The following is a 15861-nucleotide window of genomic DNA, read 5'->3' on the forward strand; positions in this document are numbered from 1 at the left end:
AACACATTATAGAAAGCACTAATAATAATAAACAGATGAATAATGAACACATTATAGAAAGCACTATTAATAAACAGATGAATAGTAACACATTATAGAAAGCAATAATAATAATAAACAGATGAATAATGAACACATTATAGAAAGCAATAATAATAATAAACAGATGAATAGTGAACACATTATAGAAAGCAATAATAATAATAAACAGATGAATAGTGACACATTATAGAAAGCAATAATAATAATAAACCGATGAATAGTAACACATTATAGAAAGCACTAATAATAAACAGATGAATAATGAACACATTATAGAAAGCAATAATAATAATAAACAGATGAATAGTGAACACATTATAGAAAGCAATAATAATAATAAACAGATAAATAGTGATACATTATAGAAAGCAATAATAATAATAAACAGATTAATAGTGAACACATTATAGAAAGCACTAATAATAAACAGATGAATAATGAACACATTATAGAAAGCAATAATAATAATTAACAAATGAATAGTGACACATTATAGAAAGCAATAATAATAATAAACAGGTGAATAATGAACACATTATAGAAAGCAATAATAATAATAAACAGATGAATAGTGAACACATTATAGAAAGCAATAATAATAATAAACAGATGAATAATGAACACATTATAGAAAGCAATAATAATAATAAACAAATGAATAGTGACACATTATAGAAAGCAATAATAATAATAAACCGATGAATAGTAACACATTATAGAAAGCACTAATAATAAACAGATGAATAATGAACACATTATAGAAAGCAATAATAATAATAAACAGATGAATAGTGACACATTATAGAAAGCAATAATAATAATAAACAGATGAATAATGAACACATTATAGAAAGCAATAATAATAATAAACAGATGAATAGTGAACACATTATAGAAAGCAATAATAATAATAAACAGATGAATAATGAACACATTATAGAAAGCAATAATAATAATAAACCGATTAATAGTGAACACATTATAGAAAGCAATAATAATAATAAACAGATGAATAGTGAACACATTATAGAAAGCAATAATAATAATAAACCGATTAATAATGACACATTATAGAAAGCAATAATAATAATAAACAAATGAATAGTGAACACATTATAGAAAGCAATAATAATAATAAACAAATGAATAGTGACACATTATAGAAAGCAATAATAATAATAAACAAATGAATAGTGAACACATTATAGAAAGCAATAATAATAATAAACAAATGAATAGTGAACACATTATAGAAAGCAATAATAATAATAAACAAATGAATAGTGAACACATTATAGAAAGCAATAATAATAATAAACAAATGAATAGTGACACATTATAGAAAGCAATAATAATAATAAACAGATGAATAGTGACACATTATAGAAAGCAATAATAATAATAAACAGATGAATAGTGACACATTATAGAAAGCAATAATAATAATAAACAAATGAATAGTGAACACATTATAGAAAGCAATAATAATAATAAACAAATGAATAGTGAACACATTATAGAAAGCACTAATAATAATAAACAAATGAATAGTGAACACATTATAGAAAGCAATAATAATAATAAACAAATGAATAGTGAACACATTATAGAAAGCAATAATAATAATAAACAAATGAATAGTGAACACATTATAGAAAGCAATAATAATAATAAACAAATGAATAGTGACACATTATAGAAAGCACTAATAATAAACAGATGAATAATGAACACATTATAGAAAGCAATAATAATAATAAACAGATGAATAGTGAACACATTATAGAAAGCAATAATAATAATAAACAGATGAATAGTGACACATTATAGAAAGCAATAATAATAATAAACAGATGAATAGTGACACATTATAGAAAGCACTAATAATAAACAGATGAATAATGAACACATTATAGAAAGCAATAATAATAATAAACAGATGAATAGTGAACACATTATAGAAAGCAATAATAATAATAAACAGATGAATAGTGAACACATTATAGAAAGCAAAAATAATAATAATAAACAGATGAATAGTGACACATTATAGAAAGCACTAATAATAATAAACAGATGAACAGTGTACACATTATAGAAAGCAATAATAATAATAAACAGATGAATAGTGACACATTATAGAAAGCAATAATAATAAAAAACCGATGAATAGGGAACACATTATAGAAAGCAATAATAATAATAATAAACAGATGAATAGTGAACACATTATAGAAAGCAAAAATAAAAATAATAAACAGATGAATAGTGAACACATTATAGAAAGCACTAATAATAAACAGATGAATAGTAAACGCATTATAGAAAGCACTAATAATAATAAATAGATGAATAGTGACACATTATAGAAAGAAATAATAATAATAATAAACAGATGAATAGTGAACACATTATAGAAAGCACTAATAATAATAAACAGATGAATAGTGAACACATTATAGAAAGCAATAATAATAATAAACAGATGAATAGTGAACACATTATTGAAAGCAATAATAATAATAAACAAATGAATAGTGACACATTATAAAAAGCAATAATAATAATAAACAGATGAATAGTAACACATTATAGAAAGCACTAATAATAAACAGATGAATAATGAACACATTATAGAAAGCAATAATAATAATAAACAGATGAATAGTGACACATTATAGAAAGCAATAATAATAATAAACAGATGAATAGTGACACATTATAGAAAGCAATAATAATAATAAACAGATGAATAGTGACACATTATAGAAAGCAATAATAATAATAAACAGATGAATAGTGAACACATTATAGAAAGCAATAATAATAATAAACAAATGAATAGTGACACATTATAGAAAGCAATAATAATAATAAACAGATGAATAGTGACACATTATAGAAAGCAATAATAATAATAAACAAATGAATAGTGACACATTATAGAAAGCAATAATAATAATAAACAAATGAATAGTGACACATTATAGAAAGCAATAATAATAATAAACAGATGAATAGTAACACATTATAGAAAGCACTAATAATAAACAGATGAATAATGAACACATTATAGAAAGCAATAATAATAATAAACAGATGAATAGTGAACACATTATAGAAAGCAATAATAATAATAAACAGATGAATAGTGACACATTATAGAAAGCAATAATAATAATAATAAACAGATGAATAGTGACACATTATAGAAAGCAATAATAATAATAAACAGATGAATAGTGACACATTATAGAAAGCACTAATAATAAACAGATGAATAATGAACACATTATAGAAAGCAATAATAATAATAAACAGATGAATAGTGACACATTATAGAAAGCAATAATAATAATAAACAGATTAATAGTGACACATTATAGAAAGCAATAATAATAAACAGATGAATAGTGACACATATAGAAAGCAATAATAATAATAAACAGATGAATAGTGAACACATTATAGAAAGCAATAATAATAATATACAGATGAATAGTGACACATTATAGAAAACAATAATATTAATCATAAAAAGATGAATAGTGAACACATTATAGAAAGCACTAAAAATAATTAACAGATGAATAGTGACACATTATAGAAAGCAATAATAATAATAAACAGATGAATAGTGACACATTATAGAAAGCACTAATAATAAACAGATGAATAATGAACACATTATAGAAAGCAATAATAATAATAAACAGATGAATAGTGAACACATTATAGAAAGCAATAATAATAATAAACAGATTAATAGTGAACACATTATAGAAAGCAATAATAATAATAAACAAATGAATAGTGACACATTATAGAAAGCAATAATAATAATAAACAGATGAATAGTGACACATTATAGAAAGCACTAATAATAATAAACAGATGAATAATGAACACATTATAGAAAGCAATAATAATAATAAACAGATGAATTGTGAACACATTATAGAAAGCAATAATAATAATTAACAGATGAATAGTGACACATTATAGAAAGCAATAATAATAATAAACAAATGAATAGTGACACATATAGAAAGCACTAATAATAAACAGATGAATAGTGACACATTATAGAAAGCAATAATAATAATAAACAGATTAATAATGACACATTATAGAAAGCAATAATAATAATAAACAGATGAATAATGACACATTATAGAAAGCACCAGGAATTACTTTTACAATCTAAAACAATTTATGATGCTGTGTTTCTTTGGAGTAAAATTCGAAAATCAAAATATTGAATTTCAAGTAGAACCAAAGATATCTGCTTAATTATCATGCCAACATATCCAAAAATTACGAAAAACGATAAAGCAGAAGATAAATCATTAATGAAAATATTTTTTCCAAAGAAATTATGGAAAATGAAAGTTTAGCTAAAAAATAAATAAATAAATAGAAAATTTCGTACCGTAACAAGGAAGTAATTATTTTTGCAAAAATTTGGAAAATCTTAGGTCAATTCCCGACAAGTTTTGAAATATTTCAAACTATTAATTACTTCCCTTCTTTTTACGTCACGTGTCCCAAACAACTATAGATGTAGAAGAAATTTGTTGCAGAATTTTTAATTTTGATTTCAAATGATGTATTGTCAAATTGGTGTTCGTTATAATACATTTACTTTATATATCATTTTAAAGAGCGTTTTCCGCTTGGCCCAGGAACAACTATTGTAAGCACAGCACAATGGTTGTTTAAGAAATTTCGTGGCAGCAATGACAGCCTTGAAGATGACTAATGAAGAGCCTAAGTCGAAGTCAACTCGCGCACTAATGTTCGAGATCTTTCTTCTGAATTAGACGTCATTTATACAACAATTTCGAACCACTTGAGAGAGATTAGAAAGATAAAAAACTTGATGAGGGCGTGCATCATGAATTAAACGACAAAGCTAAAGAAACACCGTTATGGAGTGCCACCTTCCCTTCTTTTACAACAAGAACTACCCGTTTCTAGATCGAGTTGTGACTTTCGATGAAAACTGGCTTCTTTATGACACCCGGCGACGCTCATCCCAGTGGTTAGACGCCGACGGAGCTCCACGACACTTCCCGAAGCCAGAGTAGCACCGAGAAAAGGTCATGCTGACTGTTTTGTGGTCTGCGATCGGTCTCATTCATTACAGTTTTTTGAATGCAGACGAAACCATTATGGCGAACAAATACTTCCAAAACATCGATGAAATGCATCAGAAACTTTGACAACAGCAGACAGTATTAATTAGAAGAAAAGGCGCAGTTCTCCTCCACGACAATGCTCAACCGCACATTGATAAACTGCCCCTTTAGAAGTTGAACAAATTGTCTCATCCTCCATACTCTCTAGACATCTATCCTACAGATACTACTTTTTCATACATCTTGACAACTTTCTACGTGAGAAATGCTTACAAAAATCTAAGCGATATCAAAAATGCCTTCATCTACTTCATCGTCACGCTCCAGAGGTGTCACTTTCAATTGAATTTGACCAACTACTTTATCAATCACGCAACAGGATCTTCTGGACGAATTGTCAATTCCAACCTCAAAAAATTCAAAAAGATGAATATGTTTATTTTTGAAATATTTCCATTGAAAAAAAATGTTACTGTCCGCCATCATATTTAAAGATCTGCCGTCAATTCACCGCAACGAAAGAAGATGAAATCTAAAAAAAGAAAAGCAGAAACGTCCAATGGGGTTAAAATAACGCAATTAAATACCATTGCTTTTATCAAGAGTAAATTGCTGGTATTGAATTTTATTTTATTTTTTAATTTATTTACTAGCGGCGCAGCCGCGTCGGCACACACAACGCCGAGTCAAACACAAAATCGAGTACACTCAACATCGTGACTTTACCGTGATCACCGGTCCGCACAAACGTTCTTCTTTTTATGACCTTCTTACTTGCCCTTTAGAAAACTAAATCCCTTCCATTGGGCTGGTCTTTTATCTGCCGTAGCGAGTGACCTCAAGATGGCGGCCGGGGTAAACATGCAGTTGTATATCTTCTATTAAATTTCATTTTAATTTCTGACATTATGTTATTATTCAAAATTCTTTCGAGCAGAAATTTCTGGGGGGGGGGGTTCTGGAAGGTATACACATTAAAAGATTCGATATTGACAAAACAGTAAAATATTTTTGCTACGTAACGAAACAGATCTGTAAAAATGTGTCGACATTTTGAAATCCTGAAGGAATTTGGTGAGAAAAATAATTATTCGAAACTTGGAATGTAGATATGCTGTTTTATATATATATATATATATATATATATATATATATATATATATATATATATATATATATATGTATATATATATATATACATTGATTTCAAATGATGTATTATCAAATTGGTTTTCGTTATAATACATTTACTTTATATATCATTTTAAAGAGCGTTTTTCGCTCTATCTAATCGTTTTCAAACAATTATGTTTTTGTTTTTTTCAGCAAGTTTGATACAAGATAGAAAAAAAGCAAATTCGCACAATATTCTTATTCTAATTCAAGCTAGGCTGAAAAGCTGCTGAAACAGCTCGCGATATCAAGGAAGCGCTTGTAAGCACAGCACAATGGTGGTTTAAGAAATTTCGTGGCAGCGATGACAGTCTTGAAGATGATTAATGAAGAGCCTAAGTTGAAGCCAACTCTTCAACTTTCTTCATATTAAAATTTATTCTAATTTTCAAAAAAACATTATAAATCTGTAAGGAAAGTATATCCGATCATGAGTACAAATATACAAGACAGATTTTATTCCGCGGCGTCTCGAAAAATGCAATTCTTATCAGAGAAAAGAGGTTTGCAAAATATACAATAAAATTTGCAGGTGAATGCATTGAAAGCTCATACAAATATGAAATTAATCATATTTGCATTAAAGATATTAAACTGTTAGTAAAATTTTATAGGGATTCAAAATGATTAAAAAAGCACGAAACGGAAGAAAGTGAGAAAAAGGATACGGTAAAATTCCAATGAATGAGAAGGTAAACTCAAGAAACAGATAAATCCAAAATGAGTCCATTGATAATCCATTGGTAATCCAAAGGAACGGGCAAACAGAATAAATTATGTCCAGGGTAAATTATATATATATATATATATATATATATATATATATATATATATATATATATATATATATATATATATATATATATATCAGGTTAAAGGTATTCAGGATATAAAACCCATGAATTAAAAAGAGCCAAATATTATACACATACACACACACACACACACACACATATATATACACACACATACATATATAAATGCATATATATATATATATATGAAAGTAATGAAATCAAAAGGATGTAGTGTTTAACTCATATACGCAATGGTACACTTCAATCTAATAGAAATACCAGTGTTTATATATAGACATATTATTTAATCTTAACTGAATAAAAAAAGCCCAATACACAATAGAGAGTAGAGCTTCTTCCTCTCATATATATATATATATATATATATATATATATATATATATATATATATATATATATATATATACGACCATCATTAACATACACTATAATAGCTAAACAGGTTATAACTCTACGAATAATTTTCGAGAGAAAGAGAGAGAGAGAGTGAGTTAGATAGAATGAGAGAGAAAGGGGCTTACCTGACATCTGAATAAATGAAAAGTGACACTATGATTATATAAGTATTTATAGTTTTGTATTAAAATCTACATAACTAAATTACTTACAATTTTGTAGGTCGGGTTATTATCAAGGTCCAAGAGACGCCCATTCAGATGCCACTTGTGCACCGTTTCAAAATATTCGTTGTACGATACCGTACAATAAAGAAAGGCTGTCTCATTCACTAGCGTTTCCGTGTTTTTAGGTCTTTCGACAAACACCATATGATCTGGAAAATGAAACACGAACAATTGTAAATATTACAAAGTACTTGATGCAAACATAATATAAAAACGTTGGGAACAGTTGATACTCGGCTTCCTATATTTTCAAACGCTTATTCATTACTGGAAAGACCGCTTAATAAACGTAACTACTTATACAAAATATACGAGGTGCATTCAATAAGTTTCAAGACTTTGTTCGTATGGTCACTTTTATTAATAGTACACACACATGAAACACTAGTCCCCTTCGAAGTAATCTCCTCTGGCTGCAATGTACTTGTACCGGTCCAACAACTTATGGATAACACCATGGAAGTCATGTAGTGAGAGTGTGTTAATGATCCGCGTAATAGCCTCTCTCATCTCTCCAAGTGTCTCATAACAACAATCTCTTAGTTTTCCTTGAGCTAATCGAATAACCAACCGTACAGTGAGCAAGGTCTTGAATATAAGAAGGGTGAAGATCTGTCTTGATGCCAATCTTGCTCAAATAGTCTGTGACAAGTATGTGGACTGCAACGTTGGAACAAACTTCGAGCAAATCTTCCGCATCTTCAGTTCCTCGCGAGTAATTTTGTGTGCACCCCATACTGATATCAAACTATGCATTTATTGTTTCTATAGACACACGACTCCTTATCCATGAAATTCTTTATTTGGTCAATCAACTGTAGTGTTCTGACTTCATTACTCCTCTCATCATCCCTGACATACTCCCTATCTTAGTGAATGTCATATACCACTCAAATCTGATGTTCGATTCAGGCAAGATGGTCCAAAAGCAGTCTGAAGCATTCTATACGTTTCTGACATTTTTTCAAAGTTTAAAACGAAATGTTTTCCCAATTCTTGATGTAACTCTTTCATTTGAACTTGAAATCATAAAAATTGGTCAGTCGTCTCATAAGATGTATAGCAATAACATTGAATATTCAAGAGTCTACGCCAATTGTAAATGCCTGTACAAAAAAGTCTGGAAACTTGTTGAAGACGTTATGTATGTCATTCTTCTGTCCTATTTATGCATATTTTAAAAACTCAGCCCCTACGAAAACTGTCTGGAAACTCATTGGAAGTACCTCGTAACTCAGTAATTACTGAAAGCAAACTATATTGAAAAGAAAAAAACAACTGCAACGAATAAAGAGTGGTCGCAAAACTCATGCATAACTGTGTGCTAACACTGAGAGACATATTCTCCAGGTCTTTATAATAAGTGGAAAACTTAATTATTCTCCGTAGGACGGACACACTAGAAAAGGAACTAAAGACAACATTAGGAAATCGAAAATTACAATTTTGCATGGCTTATAGTCTTTTAAGATATGAATTACGAGTTGAGCTCTAAATTATACTACGATAATGTTTATCTGGTGTATACTGTTTATATTTATATAACTTTATTTTATGGTCAGTGTCGATCTCAGTTTTTGATATGATTCTTTTAAAACAAACTAATTTATATGGACCTGGAAGTTCTGTATTGTGACTGATTGTCAATTATAGACTCTAAAACTACAAAAGATAATACACCAAATTTGGTCTGAATAATTCTTGACATGTCAGTTTTATTATGGAATAATAACAATGTTAATGCAACAAAGGTTGGATATATTCACATGTTTGAGATATAAAAGCACACGTCAACGCCCATTAAGATCGATAATATAGGACCGATAACAGAAAATCGATGATGATTTAAAAATTAGAGCAAACACTGCTGATATTTCTTGCTTATTTGTATACGTGTAATTTGTCAGCGTGCACACTGAATGATGGCGCAAATAGATTGAAGATGCCATATATTTACCATTCATTATGACGTCATGCGTTTACAAGCACACACACAGACACAGACACACACACATATATATGCATATATATGGTAGCTTTTCTCAATCTTGCTTGACAGACTATGGGTACCTACAATAAGGGTGCCTGTGTATCAGATATTTGAGATGGGAGTTCCACAATCTCCAATCACACCTCTGCTAAGTCAGCATTGTTTAGAAATAGTCGCAAGAAGAGGTTAGGACGACTGGAAAAAATCCCGAGATAAGCAGCGAGTACATACAGCGCCTAGAATTCGCAAATGGCCAACCATCTGGTACTAACCAGACACAACGTTATTTATCTTCGGTGATCTGACGAGAATCGGCGTTTCGGTGCGTCAACGTGATGATGCCGTATATATATATATATATATATATATATATATATATATATATATATATATATATATATATATATATATATAATATAAAGCTGGATGCGTGTGTGTGTATTTGTATGTGTGTGTATTTGTCTGGTCACGAATAGGCTCATATATGGTTGACTATTTTAAAAATCTGATTACATATAATGATAGAAGATGTATCGAGACACAGGAATGAGTATGTTTGATCCTGCAGAACAGTGGTTCATTAAAATCGTGGAGTCTGCATTCGTGCCTGGTCCACAAAGTATGGAAATAAAAAAATTTAAATTAATAAAAAAATGTTTACAAGTGTTTTGATATAGATGTACATAAGCATACTTTGATAAGTATGTTTTAACTTAAATAGGGATGGTATAATAAAATTGTGGGGTCTGAGTTCGCGCCTGGCCTCCATAAAAGGAAAATAGGCACAAACTTTAATAAAGACTTTTCATATATATCTGCGTAAGTATACTGTTATAATTACGTTTCAGTTTGAAGAAATATGGTATAATAAAATTATGGGGTGTTCATTCACGCCTGACCTCCATAGAATGGAAATATGTCACAAAGTTTAACAAGGTTTTTAATATAGATCCACATAATATTGTGATAAGTGTTTCCGTGTGAACAGGTATGATATAATAAATTATGGGGTTTATCTATTTTATTTTTACTTTCATCATATTTTGCTTTGGTTTTGATACCCCCAAATTCGAAGCTTTCTCTTTACAACCCTTCCTTTTCATAACCTATCATACTTTAATAAATCAGAGTCCATTTTTTGAACCCAGTCAACGAAGAGATCAAGCAGTTGGACCTACCTCCACACCACTCTTATATTTTCTTTTTGATTTTGATTTTTTTTTCATATATATATATATATATATATATATATATATATATATATATAACTACTTCATTTACTCACATAAATTTATACGAAAGTATAGATTTATGCGTAAACTTTAAGTATTTACTTCAAAAGTGCTCAATACGAAGGTAGAGCTAGTTAGTAATTTATAAAATATATATGGCGATTAAGCTACACTGAATATTCGGCGTTTCATCCACTCTAGGATTCCTCAGGCTTATAAGTCTGAGGAATCTTAGAGTCGATGAAACGCCGAATATTTAGTGTAGCTTAATCGCCATATATATTTTATAAATTACTATATATATATATATATATATATATATATATATATATATATATATATATATATATATATTGTTTTATTGTATTATATTTCTATTAATAGTTAATATTTATTTTATATGGCAGAACTCCAACGAAATCACTGTATAGTAACTTTACGGACACCTTGTATATATATATATATATATATATATATATATATATATATATATATATATATAACATTTTTTAGAGGGAATTAGACCTGAAGTCTAAAGAGCAGAGTTTATTTTAATGTATTAGTAAATGTATTAATAATATTTAAAGAAAACAGTGTCCATTGTATTGTAGATATATAATAAGCTCAATAGGTATAGTTATTCTAGAGCTATATTAATATTGAGTAAAATGATTCATAATTTTGAATTAAAAATCAGTTTCAAAAGGAAAAACCAATAAAAGCAACTCGATTGTACGATCGTTCCAGAAATGATGTTCATTTTATTTAAATTGACAATAAGTATTGACAATAATTTTACAAAAGTTTTGTCTGTTAAAAAATAAAGTTTCCTCATCAGCAAAAATAGGGAGGAGAAGCAGTTCAAGACACCAAAATAAAACTAGCGTTTTAGTCGTAAGGCTTTGCAAAATCTGTTTCAATTTGAGCCAGAATGACTCAAATTGAAACAGAATCACAAAAATCAATGGCCGCCTGCAAATAAAACTATGCATTCTCAACACTAGAATGTGAACTCTAATTTTATTTTATCATAAGAAATAAAATTAAAGAGCTACATTAACTTTTATCCAAAGATTAAAAAGTGATTAAGAAAATCCAGCACTATGCATAAATTATGCAGTATAATTTGAGATCCCTTCTTGGATTACCACCATGTCGCGGTGAAGGAGCTAGAGAGTTTAAATGATCCATAGAGCTATGCTGGCGGGAGCAAAAGCTCCTGGCAGGGCCACCCTTGCCAATAAGGTCAACGGATAGAAACCAGACAAAGAGTGATCCCTGGTCCTCCAGATTGGGGCTTGAGCATAGGGCTAACGACCCTTTCTCGTAAAACAAGTATGTTATGGAAACAGCAACAAAGAAAGCCCCTATATCAGCATGTGGGGGCCATCTGTGTCAAGGGAAACTCGTATGAATGCTGGTGGCCAAAGCCGAGAGGAAGCAGATTTCACCAAGCTTCGATCCTTCCACACAACCTGCCTTCGAAGAATACTGAGGATATTCTGGCCTGAGAAGATCTCCAATGAAGATCTACTAAGGAGATGCCATCAGGAACATATGGGCCTAATCATCAGAAAACGGCGATGAAGGTGGATTGGGCATGTTCTCCGGAAAGGCCCACAATCAATCACAAGAACAGCATTGCGCTGGACCCCAGATGGTAAAAATAAGAGAGGAAGGCCGAGAGCAACTTTTTTTTTTACATGAAGGTCACCGCTTATCAAGGCCCAGAAGCCACTCGGAGATAAGGGGATAAAGTGTCATTATTTAGGGGGGGCGCGGTTCTCTCTGATTCTCTCCCCTCTGATTTCAAGCGCATGGTACAGTGGGGGAAGAGGTTGCTGGTTACTTTTAATGCATCTAAAACCAAGCTCCTCTCTTTAAATCATCAACGCTCTGTTCCTCATCTAGCAACAATTGAAATAGATATCTCACGTCTTGGAGAGGCTTCATGTTTTGACAAGCTCCTGGGTTTGACCTTTACTCCTGCTCTGAAATGGAACATGTATATCAAGTCTGTTGCCCAGGCCGCTGGGAAAATCGTGGGATCCTTCTACCGCTCCAGAAGATATGTCACTAATGATGCAATTCTCTATCTCTATAAAAGCCAAGTACGTCCAAAGATGGAGTACTACTGCCACATCTAGGGTGGAGCTTTAAAAACAGCCTATCCTGCCTTGACAAAGTACAAAATAGACTTCGTGGCTTAGTGGGGAATGCTCTCTTCTCTTCCCTGCAACCACTCTCCCACAGAAGAGATGTTGCGAGCCTGTCTTTGTTTTATCGTTATTTCCATGGCAAGTGTTAGTCCGAGCTCCAATCTCTGGTCCCCCCTCGCCAATCTTTCATGATAAACACCCGCCTAGCTAAAACCACTGTCAGTAATTTCCCCCACTCTTTATCTGTGCCTAAATAAAAACGTAGATTCCATGAACATAGCTTCTTTCTTAGAAGTGCACGCCTGTGGAATTCTCTTTCGTTTGCCTGTTTCCCACCTGGCTACAACTTGGATGTCTTCAAGTCCAACATAAACAAATTCCTGATTAATCGCCCCCTTAAGTAATACACTTTATCAAATCTCCAATACCAACTATTACTACGATATTATCCCATTGATCATTGTACACAAAATAATCCTTGTCCCCGAGTGGTTTTTGGACTTTGATAAGTGGTGATCCCCATGTAAAAAAGAAAGAAAAAAAGCTATCCCAGTCAGCCATGGAGTATCAGTATACAGTACGGTGGAGGGACACGTCTGGGGACTTATTACATTTCATTTTTATCTTAAATGATATAACAGAGTGGTCGGAGGATCCTAGAGGAGATAGAACGGTACATGAACATAGCTCAGGGGAAGTTGAGAGAAAAGTTCTAGAAGGCTTGCATACTGACCGGTAGTATCGGGCACACGGGTGGGCTCGCGATCAATCTGAGTGAGGTTATAGGCAATGGCAAAATCATGACAGAACCTCCCATCATCATCTGTCTTATTTGAGTGGGTCAGCCATTCCACGTTATGGACATTGAAGTCACCACAGATGTGAATGTTAGCCGAGGGATGTGCAGACAGGATGTGGTCTATTTTCTCAGATATACTCTTAAAGATAGTAACTCCGCTGTTGTGGGGGCGATAGAGGGCAAATATAAATGCAGTGGTGTAAGCAAGTGCAACCCGGAAGTACATATAAGGTAAATTAGGGGTTTCTCTGGAGATATCCCTGCCACACAGGAAGCCATCTTTAATGTAGGCACATATTCCATGCCCATGGCGATCTTGGGGGTCAGATTTAGATGTTAAGTTTGAGTATCCGTTAATTATGAACTCATCGAGGGAAGTAGTCGGCTATTCCAGTTTCGCTTGGAAAGAATATGTCCGGTTTCGTTTCCTGCAATTGGGTTTCAACCTCTGGCAGGTTGGAACGTAGACTCCTGATGTTGGAGTAGGAGACATGGTAGTAGGAGTCTAAATTGGAGGATGGGGTTCTAGGTTTATTCGATTTTTTTTTTCTGGAGATATTTCATGGGATTTGTGGAACAGATCGGCATACTTGGTTAAAGCAGGATAGAGAGGGAAAGTAAGAGAGAAAAGGACTGGATTTTTTTTTTATGTAGCACATGATAAGGTAAAGCTGTAACAATACCCATTTAGTATGGCATCGAGAGGCCCCACCAGAGACTACTGCATGGTCCAGAATCCATTCACCAAATGGCAATACAGCAGCCCCAGTACTTGGAGAAGAACTGTGTAAGAGGAAAGGAAAGCTATGCAGCATTCTTGGGGTTCACTGGCTAAGGATAGGCGGAGGTGAAGGGGGTTTGTTGCTGCACAACACCCCACTGGGTATAATGGATGATGATGATGATGATGATGATGATGATGATGATGATGATGATGATGATGATTTGAGGATCGATTGTAAATGAATAAAATTTTATTTACCGTATTTAAATTCTGATATTTATTGCGTGATAATAAATGACATTTAAGGGAATTGCCTTTTGTTATTATTTTAACAGTTTCAAGAAATCTGTGTTTTGTTGTTTTTCTTACTTTGTAAAAATCAGTCGAAAACAACTTTTGTAAACGCTGACTGACATGTATTCTAATGTACTCTCTAAAGTGTTATTCTTACAGCGAAAATACTCTTTTTACAAATAGGTTACCACATGTCAAGGCCCGGAGGCCACTCGAGGATTAAGGCTAATGTGTGTATTGTAGTCATTAGATCACTTGCGTATTAATCGTTTGCAGTGGTTATTTTGTATGATACGATTATTTATGAGGACGGTTCAATAAGAACTTGTTTCAGTTGTACGTGAAGACGGCGATATTGTAGTCATCTGGAAAGCAGACTAGCGAAACAGAGTTTCACGGGCGAGCAGCTCTAGGAAAGAAGCCTTGTTTATGAAATCCATGTTTAGGTTTAGGCATCAATAGAGAGTGGAGGTTTATTGATAGTGATTTTGGCAAAACTAGTATTTTTTGTGAAAGATTGGCGAGGGATACCCATAGATTGGAGCTCAATCAAACATTTTCCATAAAAAATAGCGATAGAGCCGAGACAGACTCACAGCATCTCTTCTGTGGGGAAGAGGTGACAGGGAAGAGGAAAGGACATCGCCTACTTGATTACCAAGTTTATTTTGAACTCTGTCAAAGTAAGATAGTATGCTTCAAGCAACTCCTGATCGGATGTGGCAACAGTATTCTATTCCAGGATGGACTTGGCTCTTATACAAGTAGAGAATCTCTCAGCAGTGACATATCTACTGGAGCAGTAGAATGATCCAACCAATTTTTCCAGCGATCTTGGCAACGGATTTGATGAATGTGCTCCATTT

General features: G+C 31.8%; 1 protein-coding gene across 2 annotated transcripts in view; it reads right to left on the bottom strand.

The window, feature by feature from the left end:
* The window catches only part of LOC145258140 (contactin-3-like), a 527582-nt gene that overhangs the window by 126506 nt on the left and 385215 nt on the right, over window positions 1–15861 (bottom strand). For both annotated transcript variants that reach the window (XM_080115925.1, XM_080115924.1), the window contains exon 14: window positions 7783–7946. In XM_080115925.1, the coding sequence (XP_079972051.1) occupies window positions 7783–7946 (164 nt within the window). The remainder of the gene's footprint in view (window positions 1–7782; window positions 7947–15861) is intronic.

The sequence above is a fragment of the Euprymna scolopes genome, chromosome 33, assembly GCF_053919585.1.
Source record: "Euprymna scolopes isolate OS-2025 chromosome 33, ASM5391958v1, whole genome shotgun sequence".
NCBI lineage: Eukaryota > Metazoa > Mollusca > Cephalopoda > Sepiida > Sepiolidae > Euprymna > Euprymna scolopes.